Below are 19,407 nucleotides of genomic sequence, written 5' to 3'. Positions count from 1 at the left end.
CCACCAGCCTCCAGCAGCACACTCTGCCCTGTGTATTTGTGTGGACTGGAGGGCATGACCCACTGCTATGCTTTCTATTGGCACGGGACCCTGAAGAGGGCTTAAACGTGTCATTGCCAAGCTTTACTTACCTTTCTCGCCTTGTTTCTTCAAATCCAAAGCCACCTCAGAACTGGGGACTGGTGTCTGGGGCTCGCTGTTGCTGAGCATGTTCCCTCTTGCTTGTGGCACCTCTGCCTGGGACAGGCCTGCTTCCTGCGGCCTGGGCTGGGGCTCACTGGGGGCTTGGAGCTGAAACAGGAGCACAGGCAGCCAGGGGCTCCATGACCATAAACCTTCAACAACGCTGAGCAATGCAATGGACCCACTACACCTTTCTGATGAATACGAACATGGAAACCCTGAGGAATGCCATACTCTACCCCAGTCATGCCCTACCACCTGGCATAAAGCAGAAGATCTGAGGCTGGGTCCACATCTCCCAGAATTACCTTTTAATAATGTATTAACAAGCAGAAGATCAATAAGGAAAGAGAGGACTTGAACAACATGACAAACCACCTGAACAGTCATCTGTAGAGCACCCAACCCAACTAGAGCAAAATACATTCTTCTCCAGGACAGACAGATGCTAGGCCACAAAACAAACCTCAACAGGTTTTAAATGTTGAAATCATACAATGTATGGTCTCCAGTCACAATGGAATGAAATTATAAATCAATGACAGGAATGAAATTTTTTGAGAAATTCACAAATATGTGGAAATTAGATAACATACTCCTAAATAACCAATGGGCCAAAGAAATCACAAGGAAAATTAGAAAATACCTTAGAGAAAAATGAAAAACAAAACACATCAAACTTCTGGAAGGCAGTTAAAGCAGTACTAAGAGGGACATTTACAGGCCTATCTCAAGGAAAAAGATACATCTCAAATTAACAACCTAATCTCTCACCTTAAGATACTTGAAAAAGGAGAGCAAACTAAACCTAAAGCAAGGAGGCACATAATAAAGATTAGATCAGGAATTAATGACATATGGGAAAGAAAAGAAAGAAAATCAGTGAAACCCAAAGTTAGTTCTTTGAAAGATGAAAAAAATTGACAATGCTTTACCTAGATGAACTGAGAATAAAAAAAACTCAAATTACTAAAATCAAAAATGAAAGAGGATAACACTACCAACCTTACACAAAAAAGTTTTATGATAAGGAAATACTAAGAACAATTGTTTGCCAACAAGTTTGATAACTTAGCTGAAACAGACAAGTTCCTAGGAAAACACACCCTCTACCAAAACTGATTCAAGAAGAAGTAGAAAATCTGAGCAGACTTATAACAAGAGACTGAAGTAGAAATTTAAAAATCCCGCCCCACAAAAGCCCAGTTCCAGATGGCTTCACTGGTGACTTCTACCAAACGTTTAATTCTAAATCTTCACAAACTCTTCCAAAAAACAGAAGAGGAAAGAATACTTCCCAACTCATTCTATGAGCCCAGTAATTACCATGATACCAAAGCCAGAGAAAAACAAGAAAATAAAACTGTAGACCTAATAATGAATATAGACCCCCAAATCATCAACAAAGTTCTAGCAAGTCAAATCAAGCAACATACAAAAGGATTATACACCATGGCCAAGTAGGATTTCTCCCAGCAATGCAAGGTTAGTTTAACATCTAAAAAATCAATTAATGTAATACCATGTCAATAGCATAAAGGACAAAAACACATGATCATCTCAATGCAGGAAAAACATTGGCAAAATCCAACAGCTCTTCTTGATAAAAACACTCAACAAATTAAGAATAGAGGGGAGGGCTGCCCTGGTGGCGCAGTGGTTGGGAGTCCGCCTGCCGATGCAGGGGACACGGGTTCGTGCCCCGGTCCAGGAGGATCCCACATGCTGTGGAGCGGCTGGGCCCGTGAGCCATGGCCTCTGGGCCTGTGCGTCCAGAGCCTGTGCTCCGCGGCGGGAGAGGCTGCAGCAGTGAGAGGCCCGCGTACCGCAAAAAAATAAGGATAGAGGGGAACTACCTCAACTTGATAATGTGCATCTATGAAAAATATATAGGCATACTTGAAGACATCGCAGGTTTGGTTCCAGACCACTGCAATAAAGTGAATATCGCAAATAAAGAGAGTAATGCCAATTTTTTGGTTTCCCAGTGCCTATAAAAGTTATGTTTACACTATACTGTAGTCCATTAAGTATGCAATAGCATTATGTCCAAAAAATGTACTACCTTAATTAAAAAATACTTTATTGCTTAAAAAAGGCCAAAACAATTACAATAGTAACATCAAAGACCCCTGATCACAGATTACCGTAACAAACGTAATAATGAAAAAGGTTGAAATATTATGAGAATTACCAAAATGTGACACAGAGACATGAAGTGAGCAAACTGGAAAACATGGAGCCAGTATTATTTGCTCAACACAGGGTTACCACAATCCTTCAATTTGTAAAAAAACACAAATATCTGTGAAGCACAATAAAACGAGGTATGCCTGCACAGCTAATATCAGACTTAATGGTGAAAGACTTAATGCTTTCCCTCTGTGATCAAGGACAAGACAAAGATGTCTATCCTCACCACTCTATTTAACATTATACTGGAGGTTCTAGGCAGGGATATTAAGCAATAAGAAGAAATAAAAGGCATCCAGATCGGAAAGGAAGATGTAAAACCATTTTTAGATGACATAATCCTAATAAAGAAAATCCTAAGAAATCAAAAAAAAATACTATTCAAACTAATAAACAAGTTCAGCAAGGTTGAAAGATACAAGATCAATATAAAAAATGAATTGTATTTCTACACACTAGCAATAAGCAGTTCGAAAATAAAATTAAGAAAACAATTCCATTTATAATAGCATCAAAAAATACTTAGAAATAAATTGTACAAAAGAAGTGCAAGACTTCTGAAAATTACAAAATATTATTCAAAAAGACTTTTAAAGGACTTAAGTGGAAAGACACCCCACATTCACACAACAGAAGACTGGATGTTGTTAAGATGGCAACATTTCCCAAACTGACGTACAGACAATGTAATCTCTGTCAAAATCCCACCTGGCTTTGTTGAAGACATTGACAAGCGGATCCAAAAATTCATACAGAAAGTCAACCAGTGCAGAATAGCCAAAACAATCTTGAAAAAGAAGAACAAAGTTGGAGCAGTTAAAGCTGCTTATTTCAAAGCTTACTACAAAGATACAGTAATCAAGACTGTGTAGTATGGACATAAGGACAGAAAAAGAGATCAATGGAACAGAACCAAGAGTCTAAAAATAAACCCTCATATTTACAGTAAACTGATTTTTTTGACAAGGATGCCAAGGCAACTCAGTGGGGAAAAGAATAGTTTTTTTTCAACAGATGGTGTTGAGACAACTGGATATCCACATGCAAAATAATAAAGTTGGACCATTAGCTCACACCATATACAAAAATTAAATTAACTCAAAATGAATCATAGGACTAAATGTAAGAACTAAATACTAACGAGTATAAAAGTCTCAGAAGAAAATACAGGAATAAATCTTCAGGATGCTGGATTAGGCAAAGCGGTTTTAGACATGATACCAACAGAACAAGCAACAAAAGAAAAAATAAACTAGACATAATGAAAATTAAAAACTTTTTTGTGCTTCAATGAACACTATCAAGAAAGTGAAAAGAATGGGAAAAAATATGTGCAAATCATATATCCAATATCTTTATATGAATATATAAAGAACTCTTACAACTAAATAATAAAAATAACTCAATTTCAAAATGGACAAAGGATACAAACAGACATTTCTCCAAAGAGGATATACCAACAGCCAATACAGCATATGAAAAGATGCTCAAAATCATCAGTTATTAGGGAAATGCAAATCAAAACCACAATGAGATACCACTGCACACCTACTAGGATGGTTATAGTGAAAAAGACAGATAATAACAAGAGTTGGCAAGGATGTAAAGAAACTGGTACCCCCATAAACTGCTGGTAGGAATGTCAAAGAGTATGATCACTTTCAGACACAGTATGGCAGTTTCTCAATACACTAAGGAGAGTTGAGTTACCATATGACCCAGCAATGCTACTCCTAGGTATACAGTATACCTAAGAGAAATGAAAGCTTACATTCACACAAAAATGTGTGCATGAATGTTCACAGCAGCATTATTCACAGTAGCCAAAAAGTGGAAATAACCCAAATGCCCATCAACTGACCAATGAATAAACAAAATGTGGTATAGCCATACAATGGAATATTATTCAGCCATAAAAAGGAAGTACTCATACATGCTACAACATGGATGAATCCTGAAAGCATTATGCTATGTGAAAACCAGTATGATTCCACTGATATGAAATATCCAGATAAGGCAAATCTGCAGAGAAAATAGATCAGAGGTTGTCTCAGGCTCCAGAGACTGGGGGTAAAAGGGGAGTGAGCTAATGGGTATGGGATTTCTTTTGGGGTAATGAAAATGTTCTAAAATTGTCTGTGATGATGACTGCACAACTTTGTGAATATACTAAAACCCACTGAATTATAAATAGTATATAGGTGAACTATATGGTAGCTGAATTATATCTCAATAAAAGTGCTATATTTAAAACAAACCAACATCTCCAGAAGGCTGTGAGCAGCATTTTCATGGGCTGTGCTTTCACAAGCAGCAGCCTGATAGCACGTGCTCTGATCAGCTCCATCACTGACCGGGTACTATGACCTTGGGACAGTTTCTAGCCACCTCCATGGGCCTCAGAGCCCTCCAAACAAGAAAACAACAACAACTCTCTCCCAGGGTGGCTGTGAGCTTTAAATGAAGCAATCGCCTTATGGCCCAGAGCACGGGGACCAGGTCTGGAGGCCAGCATGCTCCGCCAGAGACCCTGCGTCTCGGGACCAGGCTGTTGTGTGTCAGGGAACTAGAGCGAGTCAGAGAGCAGATGAAGGAAGAAAATGCCTGAAGAGAGGGTAGGAAGACCTTTGGGAGATCCTCGGCAGAAAAAAGCCAGGATTACCTGCTGGCTTTGGCCCTTTTGTTCACTCAGGTCTCTGGAAGCTACAGCCTCATTTCCCTTTTTGGTGACTTCTTCTATTCGCTCTTCACACTGCTCCTTCACCTCTTTCATCTGATTGATGCACTGAGTCCTGTGAAGGTGAAAGCAAGCAAATGAAAGGACAGCTATTTACAGATGTGTCTATATAGCAAGTCTGTCGCTGCTCTGACAGTGAAATCCACTTCCCCATGAGACACAGCTCATCTCTTTCCTGCTTCCCGCACTTTATCTGAAGAGGACACAGGCAGGGCAACAAATGTGTTTTCTGGTATTAAATGACAAGAAAACTGGAGTTAATTGAAAGTTACAAAAAAATATGTCACACTGTTGTAAAATAAGTGAACTTCACTGGTTAGAAAAAACAAATTTTTAAAATATAATCTGTGGCATAATAAAAAAAAAATGTGGTCTTTGTCCCCAAGTATTGCACAGAGCTCCTAAAACACTTGGAATTTCCTGAGTAACAGGAGTGTCTTCTGTTATACATAATGGGCCCCCTGCAGACCATACCTGAGTTTATGCTAATGAGTTGACTTACTAGGAGGAGCCAACATAGCTTTAGGATGGGGGCTGGCGGCCAGGGGAACCAACCATATGATTAGAGGGCTGGAACTTACAGCCCCATTTTTCCGGAAGCAGGGAGAGACTAGAGATTGAGTTCAAACACGTGGCCAGCGACTCAATCAGTCACGCCTATGTAATAAAAACCTCAGATAAACATCCTGGACTATGAGACTTGGCGAGCTTCCTGTTTGGTGAACATATCTGAACCAGAAAGGTGGCACCCCACCTCCAACAGAAGTTCCTGCCTGCCCCCTACCTCCACCCCAGACCTTGCCTTATGAGCCTCTACCATTTAGCTATTCCTGAGTTGTATCCTTTATAATAAAACTGCAATTGTAAGTTTAGGACTTTCCTGAGTTCTAGAGAATTATTGCTCCTGAGGGGGCTGGGGAAGGCCTGAATTTGTAGCTACCCAGGCAAAAAGAACAGGTGGTCTGGGGCCACCGAGAACTTCTGACTAGTGTCCAAAGTAGGGGCAGTCTTGTGGGACTGAGCCCCATAACATGTGGGGTTTGTGCTACCTCTGGGTAGTGTCCAATGTGAACTGGACTTCTACTCCGGGAAGATGGGATAGATGTATTTTTCACTCTTCCTCCACTAAGCACAACTAGAACTCTGGACATTACATTTAAACAAGGACTTCGCTGGCGGTCCAGTGGTTAAGACTCCGCACTTCCAATGCAGGGGGTGCAGGATCAATCCCTGGTCTGGGATCTAAGATCCCACATGCCGTATGGTGCAGCCAAAAAAAAAAAAAAGAAGAAGAAGTAGGGTGGGGTAGGTGACTGTCTGCCATGAGAATTAAACATTTAAAACAATAAATAAATAAAACAAACATAAGAAGACTCTGAAAGATGGAGAGACGAAGGCAGACTGGCTAGGGACCTTAGGATCTAGAACAACACAGTGGTGTCACTGGAGATTACATGGGAAGCCTGCATTTCCATCCCCATCTGACACTAATGAGGTCCCCCTCCCTCTCCCCAGGTGGTGGCATGAGAGGACGTCAATGAAGAGCCAGGGCTTTCACCACCACTGCCCAGAGGTTTCAATCAAAGATCATTCATTCATCATATGAAGAACCAGGAAGGTTTTAAATTGAACAAAAAGAGACAATCAACAGATACCAAATCAACATGACAGAGAAGTTAAGATGATCTGACAAAGACTTTAAAGCAGCCACCAGAAAAATGTTTCAATGAGTAATTAAAACATGCTTGACAGAAATGAAAAACTAAATAGTCTCAGCAAAGAAACAGCAAGTCTTAGCAAAGAAAGGGAAGATATAAAGAAGAACCAAATGGAAATTTAATGCAATAACCAAAATTTTTAAACTCAGAGAAGGAAAGAATCAATGAACTGGAAGACAGAACAACAGACATTGCCCAATCTAAACACAGAGAGAAAACAGACTGGGGAAAGAGAAAGGACACAGCTTCACGGACCTGTGTGACTATTACAAAAGACCTAACATTTACATCATCAGAATCTGTGAAAGAGAAGATATTCCCAGCAAGGTCCACGTAACTAGTCACTTTCAAGCCCATCCTCAAGATACTACTCGTACTCACTCCCCTCCGTGACCGTATGATACTATCTGCCTTGCCCAGATCACTCTGGGCTCCCCAGGTTCTCTTTTCCTAACATCTCCTGATCTCCTTTCTCTGCTCCTTATTGTTTAGGACTCAATTCTAAATGGCCTTTCCAAAGAAGTCTTTTTTTGGGGTAATAGATGAGCATTGATGAAAATGATCTAGTTTAAGAAACAACATTTAAAGGCGCTTTCAAAAAGTATATAAGTTAGCATCGGGTTTGGCTAGGTGAAACAAAAAGGCCAAAAAATAGCAGTTTATTTTTTCCTCACATAAAAGAAATCCAGGGTTAGTATGGCAGCTCTGAGTCATCAAAAATTCAGGCTTCTCTTGCTGTTTCAATATCCTAACACTGGTTTCCATCCCCATGATTACCTCATGATCCAGGATAGCTGCGAGTGGTCCAGCCATCTTGTGTGAAGCCCAGGGAGCAGGAAGGAGGGAGGAGAAAAGGTAAAGGAAAGGGATGTGCAGTGGACTGTCCTTATTCTCAGAAGTGTTCCTGTAAGTCCCACCCCATGATTTCCTTTCCCCACTGGCCAGAACTTAATTCATTTGGCCATACCTAACTGCAGGGAATTTGCCCAGTAGTTTTGCTGGGCAAAAAGATGAATGGATTTGGATAAGCATTGACCGGTCTTTGCCACAGGCAGTTTCAAAATGTTTTGAGACACAGTGACTTCCCTGGTCCAGTGGTAAAGCATCCACCTTCCAATGCAGGGGACGCAGGTTCGATCCCTGGTCAGGGAACTAAGATCCCACATGCCGCAGGGCAACTAAGCCCATGCGCCTCAACAAGAGAGCCCACGTGCCACAAACTACAGAGCCCACGCGCACTGGAGCCCGTGCGCCACAACTAGAGAGAGAAAATCCACACGCCACAACTAGAGAGAAGCCTGCGCACCACAACAAAGAGCCCACACTGCAATGAAAGATCCCACATGCCTCAACGAAGATCCCGCATGCTGCAACTAAGAACCAACACAGCCACAAAAGTAAAAGAAAATAAATTTTAAAAAGTGTTTTGAGTCACAAAACATTGATAAAAAAATTGAATAGTGTCCCACGTTGAGAACATAACCAATTACATACTATTATGTTAATGTAAATGGATTAGAGTTGGGGACAGCAGTACAAATTCATGTTTGGTTTAATTTAGATACAGATGAATACATATAGAAATAATCAGTATCTATATATAACACAAGTTAGTATACACACACATATATCTCTTGCTCTGTCATCTGAGAGAGCCTAGCAGCAATGACACCCTAGTAGCAACAAACACACCTAGTACCCAGATCTTGGTTTCTAATACCATTCTCCAATAAAAAGAACAAGGGCTCCTTGGAGAAATGGTTGATTGGTTGATTCTAGGACTGGGACAAGGAAATATATGAAAATGAGTCTGAAGCATCTTTTGGTGCCAGAGTATAAAAAAGTAATTTTAAAAGCGGTGGGGGACCAAAACCACAATATCAGGGATATGTCAATTGGATAAAGGAATCAACTGAAAGAGTTCCCAATGGCAAAAGCTGGAAAAAATGTAAGCAAAAGAAAAAATAAATAAGACAGTATTAGATTATAACCCAAAATATTCATGAATCCATACTGATATAAATAATTAGACAGATAGATAAGAAGAGTCAAATCTCCTGTGCAGGAAAATTCCAAATGATCTGTGCAGACACTCCATCCTTGGGGAAGTGGAGCATAAATTCGCAATCTTTAAGTGTAGCCTAAGCGTGGTGAATTTCTTCCAAAGATGATAGCATAAAGGGAGAAAAAACAGAGTAACTTTATAGTGAAAAAAACTGATAAACATTACCTCAATCAGGTGATCAACAGTGATAAGTCATCCTGATAGCACGTACGCTTGATGTGAATCCATGAGAATGGCACTTTACCTCTGTGACCTTCCTCTCAAAAATGTGTTGCCCCAGTTTCACCACGAGAAAAATATCTGATAAATCCCAACTGAAGGACATTCTACAAAATACCTGACCAGTACTCCTCAAAACTAATAAAAAAAAAATCCAGACCATAAAAAGTAAGGAAAGCTTGAGAAACTGTCATAGCCAAGAGGAGCCTAAGGAAACATAATGAAGAGGGCATGCAGGTATGCTTCAGCGGTTCCTCAAATTGAACATGCAACTTTGTGTATATATCCATTTATAAAACTGCTAACAAGGAGTCTACACCTTTCATCAAATTCTCAAAAAGGGTCTATAACCAGAGAAAGTTAAGAAAACCTAACTCATTCCAGCTTTCAACATTTTATACACATCAGATATAGGATGGGAAGCATCCTCTATCTGGTACAAGGTTTTGGGCACAACTAGTAAAACAGATGCAGTCAGTCAGCTTTTTCAATTTACCTATCAACTTCCTGAGAGAAAAAGAGTGCATCCTGCACACATGGCCACCAGGTTTGAGAATTCTGCTCACTGCCTCTCTGAACACTCCTATATGGGAGCAGAGCCGCCCTCCTTGTCACTGGGCCCTGGCCGATTTCCAGCTAGGTCAAAATCTTCTGGGTCAGCATTTATCAAGTGAGGCCATTAACGGCTTCTTGTATTTCAATCAATGGAAGGGAAATATGTGTGTTAAGGTATCTTTCAAGGATGAATAAGAAGACTGGAGCACTTCACTTTGGTCTGAATGCTTTCCAGTGACTACCAGCCTAACTCGGCGCTTCTCAACTCGGCACTGTTGGTGCCCTGGGCCAGATAAACACTCTGTTGTGGGAGCAGCCCTGTGCTTTGCAGGATGTAGCAGCATCTCTGTCCTCTACCCACGATATGCCAGTAACACCTCCTCTGAGTTGTGACAACCAACAATGTCTTGGGACATTGCCCAAGGTCTCCTGGTAGCAAAACTGCCACCCACTTAGAGCCACTGGCCTAGCTGAAGAAGGTTCCATATGCATGTTTTCTAATGACATTTCCTTTGCATTGTTTGCACATGTCCTTTGCATATTTATGTATTTGAGGCTTCCTGGTTTTAGTAGTATTTAGTTTTAAAGTGATCAGAAAGATATTATGGTGAGTGGAAAGACATCAGAATTCTTATGAGTAGGTGTGAGGTCACCTACACTGCTGTTGACCAGATGGCTAAAATCCTTTCAGAAGGCAATTTGGCGATTTATACCAACTGACACAGTAAACCTACAATCCAGTCTTTTTTAGAAGGAAATAATCCAAAATAATAACTTTTAAAAGTTATATGTATTGATGTCAGGCTAATGTATAATAACCAAAACTTAGAATTAACCTAAATATCCAACTGGGAAATGGTGAATTGAATTTGGTACCTCCACATTATGCAGTATTTAATATTTGGAAACAAAATGGATTTTTAAATACACATAATGCAAGAAAGTAAAAAAATGATTAAAAAATTTAATGGCAACTCCAATTATGTAAAAACTCTATATGAACTTGGACATGGACTAAATAGAAGTAAGTCAAAGAAAAAAGAGGGTGGAGTTAGGGGAGCTGGTTGTCTCAGAATCCCAAAGTTCCTGTGCTTGAGTTATACTGTTGCTATGAAGAAAATAGGAGAAAAATACATAGACTACAACTTTATTTGCTACCCTCTAAACTGGTTTTTACTATCTTACTAATGGGTTCAGCCAAACTTTTAAAAAGTTTATTGCTTTGTTTTGACCACAGAAGGACTCTGATATGTAAAGTGTAGAGTTTTTGTATGTGACTAAAGTCATCAGCTTAAAACAGATTGTCCTAACCATACGCTAGAGATCTAACGTACAGCGTGGTGACTACAGTTAATAATAATGTGTTTTGTACTTGCAATTTGCTAAGAGAGTGGATCTCAAGTGTTCTCACCACAGACAAAAAAAAAAGGTAAAGATGGGAGACTATGGATGGTTAATTAGCTTCACTGGGGGTATCATTTCACAATGTATAGGTATATCAAAACATTATGTTTTTATGCCTTAAATACATGCAATGATTATTTGTCAATCATACTTCAATAAAGCTAAAAAAAAATAAAAGTACTCCATTCTCACTGCAGAAATTTGGAAAGACACTTAAACGTCTCAAGAAAACAAAATGCCCACAATGCCAACACCCAGTGATAAATTATATTAATATTATACCAAACTCCTTTTAGTCTATGAGTTTGACTTAGGTCACTTCTGAGCACTTTTGGAACACATTTTTAAAGGCTTTAGATTATTGATTTAACCAGCACACCTGCACTTTTAAGGTATATTGAGTTAAGTCATTTCTTGCTGAGGAGAACTGCCCTCTTGTATGAGGAGCCCACTGGCTAACACTTCTCCAGGGCTTTCCGAAGCACTGCTGACACTTAAAAAATAAAATACATTATGTCTAAAGGACATGACTCCTAGAAGGGACTGAACCTTTTCCTCAGAGACCTATATGCTCTGTAACAGAAAAGGCCAGTGGAGACTATGCTGCACCCCGTCCACTGCCCTCTGCTTAAAACACGTCAGCCCCCCGAGTGGCACACACTTGATGTGGACACACTTACAGGTCGTAGGAGAACTTCCTCTCCAGGTTGGTCTGGTTCTTCTGAAACTGAAGGACATCCTGCTGCAGCCTGCCGTAATTCTTCTGCAGGGCCTTTAACTGGTCTAAACCGAGAGGAGGACACGAAATCACACAGGGCACCAGCATGGCCAGCCTGACAACAGCAGACACACCAAAACCCACCACGGGAACACAATGGGCCGTGGCACCAACAGAATAAGGAGGGGAAAGAGGAAGGGATGAGAGCACGGCCCCTCCCCAGAAGCCTCCCCACCCCAGCCCTGGAAGCAGCCCAGAAGATGTGCGATCCTATGGGAACCAGCACCTTGATTCCTTTTCACACATCTCTCCTAAATCTCCTTTGTGACCTGCAACCCTTACAATGCACCAGGAGGTTCTATCCACCTATCTCTCTCCTAGACATCATAAACCTTGAACTGTCCCATAAGGGCACACACGCCACTGTGTCTCCTGCCCCCAGAAGACGGATCCCTCGATCTGTGAAACACTAATTTCGACATCCAGTCAGATAAGCAGCCACTCCTGCTGCACCCCCTGTTCTCAGCTACTAGGCTACCTGCCAGCATCCTGTCATTTGGTCACAGCCCAGTTATTCTCTGAGGCCCCATGTGCACTTAGTCACCTGACCCTCCTATCTGGGAAACAACAGCTTTCTTTGAGGAAATCCATCAGCCACATCACTGCTGCCCTGATGACTTGGCTCGGAAAAGCTCTGTAGAAAAAAAGCAGCAGCTCACTGACCAAGAGCCAAGCTGGGGGGTAGAAGGAAAAGCTGCCACAAAGGGGACACCAGAACGGGCCGAGGGCAGCAACGAGGGCCTGAAACACAGCCCTGGACAGACACCTGAGTTTCCCCAAGGTCTGTCCTCACAACCCTAGACCTACAAGGCTCTCTGGGGGGCAGGACGGGGGGGGATCAAATAAATAAAAGTGAAGGATTCGATGAACTGCTGATACACAGAGCAACAGGGATCCATCTCAAAAGCACTTATTTATATGCCATGCTCGAAAAGACAAAACTACAGGGGTGGACAACTGGTCGCTGGGTGCCTGAGGCTGAGGTGAGGGCAGGTGTGGGTGGGGCTTCCTGGAGTGACGGACACGAGCTGTGTCTTGACTCTGGTATCCAGGGGACGGCGCATGTGTCAAAACACACAGAAAGGTACACTGCAAATGGGTAAACTTTATCGTGTGTAAATTATACTTCAACAGACCTAACTTAAAAAAAAAATTCTATAATCAAACTGAGCATGGGGCAATGGAATACTACTCAGCAATAAAAAGGAATGAACTATGGCAGCCATAACAGAACAGATGAATTTCAAAATAATTATGCACATCAAAGAAGCCAGATGAAAAAGGGTATATGCCGTCTGATTCCATGTATACAAAATTATAAAAATTACAAACTCATCTAGAGGGATGGAAAGCAGATCAGAGGGGCCTGGGGAGGATTACCAAAGGGCACAAAGAAACTTCTTGGGGTAATAGATCTGTTCACTGTGTTGATTTTGTGGTGGTTTCTTCAACTGTACGTTTACGTCAAAACTTATGTCACACTGTGCAATTTAAATATGTGTAGTTTACTGTATGTCAATTACACCTGATTAAAGCTGTTTAAAAATACTAAGTACAGCAAAGGCTGCAGGCTGTTGTGCCCTACTTGAGGACTGACCAGCAGATCATCAGCTCTGAGAAGCCCCTGGCAGTCAAGCAACCCATTTAAACAGTGAATCTCTGAGTTTCCCCTACTAATATTCTTAGAAGCTGATCTGGAACTAGAATTCTAGACCAGCACTGCCAAATAGAACTATAATATTATAAACCACACAGGTCACTTAAAATTTACTAGCAACCACATTTTTAAAAAGTAAATAAAACCAGGTGAAATTAATTTTAATAATATATTTCATTTAACCCAACAGATCCAAAATATTACCATGGCAACATAGAATTAATGTAAGAAATTATGAATGAGACATTTTATATTCTTTTTTTCATACTAAGTCTTTGAAACCTGGTGTGTATTTTACAGTTATAGCACATCTCAATTCAGATGTTAAACAGGAATTGGGAATTCTTGATCTGAATTTAGATTTCATAAAATTCACAGTTACAAAGGATATCGGTATACCCAAGTTGTCCCAAAGATACTTAAGTTTCCCAATAACTGAGTCAAGTATCAGTTTTAAATTTAAATTGCTGAAAATTAAACAAAAATTAAAAATCCAGTTCTTCTGTCCCATGAGCCACATTTCAAATGTTCGCTGGCCACAGGGGGCTTGTGGCTACAATTCTGGACAGCCCAGTTCTAGACTGACCTTCCCTCCTTAGAGGTGGAAACTGAGGCTGAGGGCACTGATGGAGTTTAACTAGGGGCAAAGGTGAGACTAGGGTCAGGTCAGGGATCAGAGGCCCCAGTGCTCCTATCATCAGGTTCTTAGACTGCACTGGACCCTGTGACCCCTCCGGTCACACCTCACAGAGGGGCTTCACCCCATCCCTGCCTCCCCCGGCGGCTTCAGAAGGGCCCAAAGAAAAACCTTGGCTGCCAAATTGAATAAGAGTAGCTAGAAAATGGAATTAAAATAGGCTGGATCATTTTTATATAAATTTCATGAAGGAAATCTGATTTCTGGGTGACCTAATGAAAAGAGAGCATACATGTACCATATATATATATATATATATATATATATATATATATATATAAAATAGATCACACACACATATATTTCTTAATGTATCAAAAAATGAGAATCTGAATTCTCTACGTAACAGCTTGCAATGTATTCAGTAAACTTATAAAAGGAAAAGCTCTTTAAGGAAACATAGTTAGGCAAAAAGAGTAAAGATTACCCAATGACTTGTAATACCACCCATCATTAGATTGCACTAAACGACCCTAGAAAAGGACAGAGGAAAGGTGGGTTTCTCCTAAGAGGCCTGATGTCTGGGGGGAGTCGAACTCACCTTGCAAGGTTCTGATGAGCCTCTCGCTGGTGGTGATGTTATTCACTAAAACTGCCTGCAAGGAAGATAATCACATAATGAAACACTGGCAACCTGACAACTCAGAAGAGCCCTGACGAGATTGCGCTTGTGGAAGAAAGGGTGGGGAGCGGCCCCCCTCCCACGCTGGGCTGTGAGCCCTCTGCGCCTGGGGAGGGATAAGCACCTGTGTCCCAGCACCCGCCTGTGACCCGAGCAAGGGGCGGGCAACTCCCCGGCCCTGTTTCAGCTCCGCACCGGCTGAAGCAGCAACTCCGGCCTTTCTCTGGGGTAGCCCAGGTGCAGCCCTGTCTCAGTCAGAAGGCAAACTGAGTTCCAGCCTGGCTGATGGGGAAAAGAAACGGAGGTTCAGCGACCGCTCCGCCTGCAAAGCTTCCTGATCCATTTTAACTTCTGACGTTCTTCCTTCTATCCAGACCCTGCGAGCTCCAAGGATAGAGAGGAACTAACTCCCAGTTAGTTACACAAAGCTGGGAATGCTGACAACAGAGGAGGAAGCAGCAACACAGGCCTCGGGATAACAGTGAACAACAGTAAAAAGTAAGAAAAGTGAGCATGGGGCCAGGTGCCGCTCTGGGCACCCCACATCCATGGCCCCATGGCTTTTCACACCAGCTGTGTGAGGGGGCACAATATGATCCCACTGTAGGGGACAGGAAATTGAGGCACAGCTGGCTTTAAAGACTCAAGGTCACGTGGCCTTCTCAAGAGCAAACAGGCAGAGCCCAAGCCCAAGCCCGGCAGGCCTGCCCCAGACACGGAACTCTTCCTTACTGCATACTTGCCAAAGCGTGGTGTGAACCCCAGCAGGACAACGATCCCGTGACTGTACCCGGTGCAAAAGCAAACAAGCACCTGAAGAGGGGACCGGAACGTTAAATACCAACACGCACCACACAGGTAAGTGATATTCTCTGGACACACACACAGAGGTGCATACTGGGCCATAACATGGAAGTTTCTTACTGTGTCATAATCAAAAAGGTTTTGTCAACCTGCTGGCCGTAACTTGGAGACAGGCTGCTGTCTCATTCCTGGGTAAAGGAGAACAATGACAACCACGCCGCCTTCACCCTTCTGTGCCTCTGTTTCCTCTTGGGCCTCTCCGTCCGGCCCTCCGTCCTGGATGGAGCTTTCTGGAGGAAGGTGTTTCTAGGGGTGAATGCCTAGCTGTGAAATCTGGCCAAATGATTCTGGTGTTTATTTCAGGAGGTCTGAGCATGTGGAACATTTCCTGGCACAACAGGAAAGAAGTCACAGTGATACTACCTGTACAGTTAATCTCTCATGGAGAGATCATCAAGAAGAGTGTTTATGGATATTCTGCGTGGGCCAGCGGGGAATCAGATTCACACAGCTCACAGGTCCTGCTACTCTCAGAAAAGGTTTGCACACATTCAATTACAAAGGCAAAAAATCGCCCTAAGACACAGCGGTCCCACTTTGGGGTATATATTCAAAAGAACACAAAGCAGGATCTTGAAGAGATATCTGCACCCATGTTCACAGCAGCACTATTCACACTAGTCAAGAACTGAAGCAACACAGGTGTCCCTCAACGGATGAATGGATAAAGAAAATGTGGCATATACATACAGTGGAATAGAACATGGCCTTTAAAAAGAAAGAATGTCACATGCTACACCACTGGTGAACCTTGAGGACATCATGCTAAGCCAGGCACAGATGGGCAAGTACTGTATGATTCTACTCACAAGCAGTGTCTAAAGCAGATGGAATCATGAAAACGTGAAGTAGAAAGGTGGCTGCCAAGGGTGGGGGAGCGGAGGTGGGGAGGGGTAAGTGGTGGGGATGGACTAGGGTTTAATGGGCGTAGAGTCTCAGTGTTGCAAGACGAAAAAGTTCCAGACATTTGCAGCACAACAATATGAATATATTTAACACAACTGAATTGTACACTTTAATTTCCACTTTGCATGGGTATCAAAACCACCTTGCCTCTGAACAACAGTGCTGAAACAGAACAGAAAAATAAAAGGATTAGAGATATGTAAATCAAAACTACAATGAGATATCATCTCACACCAGTCAGAATGGCCATCATCAAAAAATCTAGAAACAATAAATGCTGGAGAGGGTGTGGAGAAAAGGGAACACTCTTGCACTGCTGGTGGGAATGTGAATTGGTTCAGCCACTATGGAGAACAGTATGGAGGTTCCTTAAAAAACTACAAATAGAACTACCATATGACCCAGCAATCCCACTACTGGGCATATACCCTGAGAAAACCATAATTCAAAAAGAGTCATGTACCAAAATGTTCATTGCAGCTCTATTTACAATAGCCCGGAGATGGAAACAACCTAAGTGTCCATCATCGGATGAATGGATAAAGAAGATGTGGCACATATATACAATGGAATATTACTCAGCCATAAAAAGAAACGAAATTGAGCTATTTGTAATGAGGTGGATAGACCTAGAGTCTGTCATACAGAGTGAAGTAAGTCAGAAAGAGAAAGACAAATACCGTATGCTAACACACATATATGGAATCTATGAAAAAAAAATGGCATGAAGAACCTAGGGGTAAGACAGGAATAAAGACACAGACCTACTGGAGAACAGACTTGAGGATATGGGGAGGGGGAAGGGTAAGCTGGGACAAAGCAAGAGAGTGGCATGGACATATATACACTACCAAACGTAAAAGAGATAACTAGTGGGAAGCAGCCGCATAGCACAGGGAGATCAGCTCTGTGCCTTGTGACCGCCTGGAGGGGTGGGATAGGAAGGGTGGAAGGGAGGGAGACGCAAGAGGGAAGAGATATGGGAACATATGTATATGTATACCTGATTCACTTTGTTATAAAGCAGAAACTAACACACCATTGTAAAGCAATTATACTCCAATAAAGATGTAAAAAAAATAATAAAGGAAAAATAAAAGAAGCACTTAAATGATTACATGCTGATAATCTCGAAAGCCGATCTCTCCTGGGCAAATCATTTCTACAACAATTATGGCAATCTTACTTGCCCCTTCTCCACTCATTCCCCTCAGCCCCACCCAAAAACTCCTTATTAGAGTTTGCAACTGCCTGAGGGCTTAGGAATTGCTGCAATTTGAAACATCTGAAGATATTTCTGTCTCCCATGTGACTTTATTCTTCCAAACAAAATACATTTTAGTTATCTTCCCCCACCTACTTAAAGATGCATGGAAAAATACAGTCTCCACGTAAGTAAATGAGAAAAGAACCATAAAATGCCAGCAAGATCTTTATATATGCAGTTTTAAATTTATTGAAAATCTTGAATCATTTTTAGGAAAACACTTCTAGCTTTTTTGGGGGGTTCAATATAAAGGAAAAAAACACCTGCATTAAACAAAATTATTTTAAAATGAATTACATATTGTACTCTAAACAACCCAGTTGACTTTTGCATTTTGGTGCAGAGTGACTGGGGGAGTTGTACTTCCTGGTGTGTGTGACCCGTCCCCTGGAAACTCTCAGCAGCAGACAACGAAGTGCCACCAGAGTTTAACTGGACACTAAGCTCAGAACACCTCGGAATGAATCACCAACAAACAAATGTATTATAATCATTCTATTCCAGGCAGGAAATAAGTATATTTGATCAAACTATTTCTCCATTAGATTCCTAACAAAATAACCTCAACATGTCATAGTAAATTTCCAAAGCAATAAATCTACAATCGATTATCATGTTCTGAAAAGCTCAATAAGACACAAATGACTAAATTTGTTAAAATGCTAACTTTTGAAAAGCTCACTGGAAGTGTGAGGCTCATCACGTTATAGAAAAGAGAAGGTGACCTTTATTGATGTGTTTGTTTGGCTCATTAAAATAACCAACCTGCTTTGAAGATGTGGGTCCATCTTAAGCCTTACTAAAGACGACCTTCAAACAATCTAGCCCTTGTCAACCCACCGGCGATCAGGTGCCTGGATAACTTCTTTGTAATGACGTTCCTGTTAATGCTCTGGGAGATGAACCTCAAAAAGAATTTAACCTTTGTGACCGGTGAATGACGTTAAGAATGAAGGGAAGAATATGAAGTATGCATGGGAGTTTTCTTTTTACTCCTCACCAATTTCAAAATCTCCCAAAGCAATGCTACCCAAGGGAAACATAGTGTCAGTCAGATATGGGAATTTTAAATTCTCTAGCAGTTACATTAAATTAAGTAAAAGAAACAGGTGAGCAAAGGGTTTGAATAGACATTTCCCCAAAGAAGATACACAAATGGCCAAAAGTACATGAAAGATGCTCAGCGTCATTAGTCATCAGAGAAATGCAAATCAAAATGAGAAGGTACCACTTCACAACACTAGAATGGCTACAAGAAAAACAAACAAACAAAAGGAAAATAACTACTACAAGGATGTGGAGAACGTGGAACCCTCAGACCCAGTTGAGGACAATGTAAAATGGTGCAGACACCATGGAAAACAATTTGGCAGCTCCTCAAAAAGCTGAACGGTTATCATATGACCCAGTAATTCTACTGCTAGGTATACCCCCAAGAGAACACATGTCTACACAAAAACTCTAAACTGGAAGATGTCCAACTTGAAGATGAGGGAAGCAGGGGGAGAAGAAAGGGGAAGAGGGGAGAAGAGGGGAGGGGAG

General features: G+C 41.5%; 1 protein-coding gene across 1 annotated transcript in view; it reads right to left on the bottom strand.

Annotated features, from left to right (window-relative positions):
- Nucleotides 1-19,407, bottom strand: part of GOLM1 (golgi membrane protein 1) — a 52,421-nt gene that overhangs the window by 7,934 nt on the left and 25,080 nt on the right. The window contains exons 4-7 of the mRNA XM_007456109.1: nucleotides 14,748-14,802; nucleotides 11,755-11,857; nucleotides 5,039-5,168; nucleotides 132-291 (exon numbers count right to left, since the gene is read on the bottom strand). Of these exons, the coding sequence (XP_007456171.1) occupies nucleotides 132-291; nucleotides 5,039-5,168; nucleotides 11,755-11,857; nucleotides 14,748-14,802 (448 nt within the window). The remainder of the gene's footprint in view (nucleotides 1-131; nucleotides 292-5,038; nucleotides 5,169-11,754; nucleotides 11,858-14,747; nucleotides 14,803-19,407) is intronic.

Source organism: Lipotes vexillifer, unplaced genomic scaffold, assembly GCF_000442215.2.
Source record: "Lipotes vexillifer unplaced genomic scaffold, Lipotes_vexillifer_v1.1 scaffold806, whole genome shotgun sequence".
Taxonomy (NCBI): Eukaryota; Metazoa; Chordata; class Mammalia; order Artiodactyla; family Lipotidae; genus Lipotes; species Lipotes vexillifer.
Note: the sequence above shows the minus strand (reverse complement) of the source record. Positions and strands in the feature narration are given on the sequence as shown.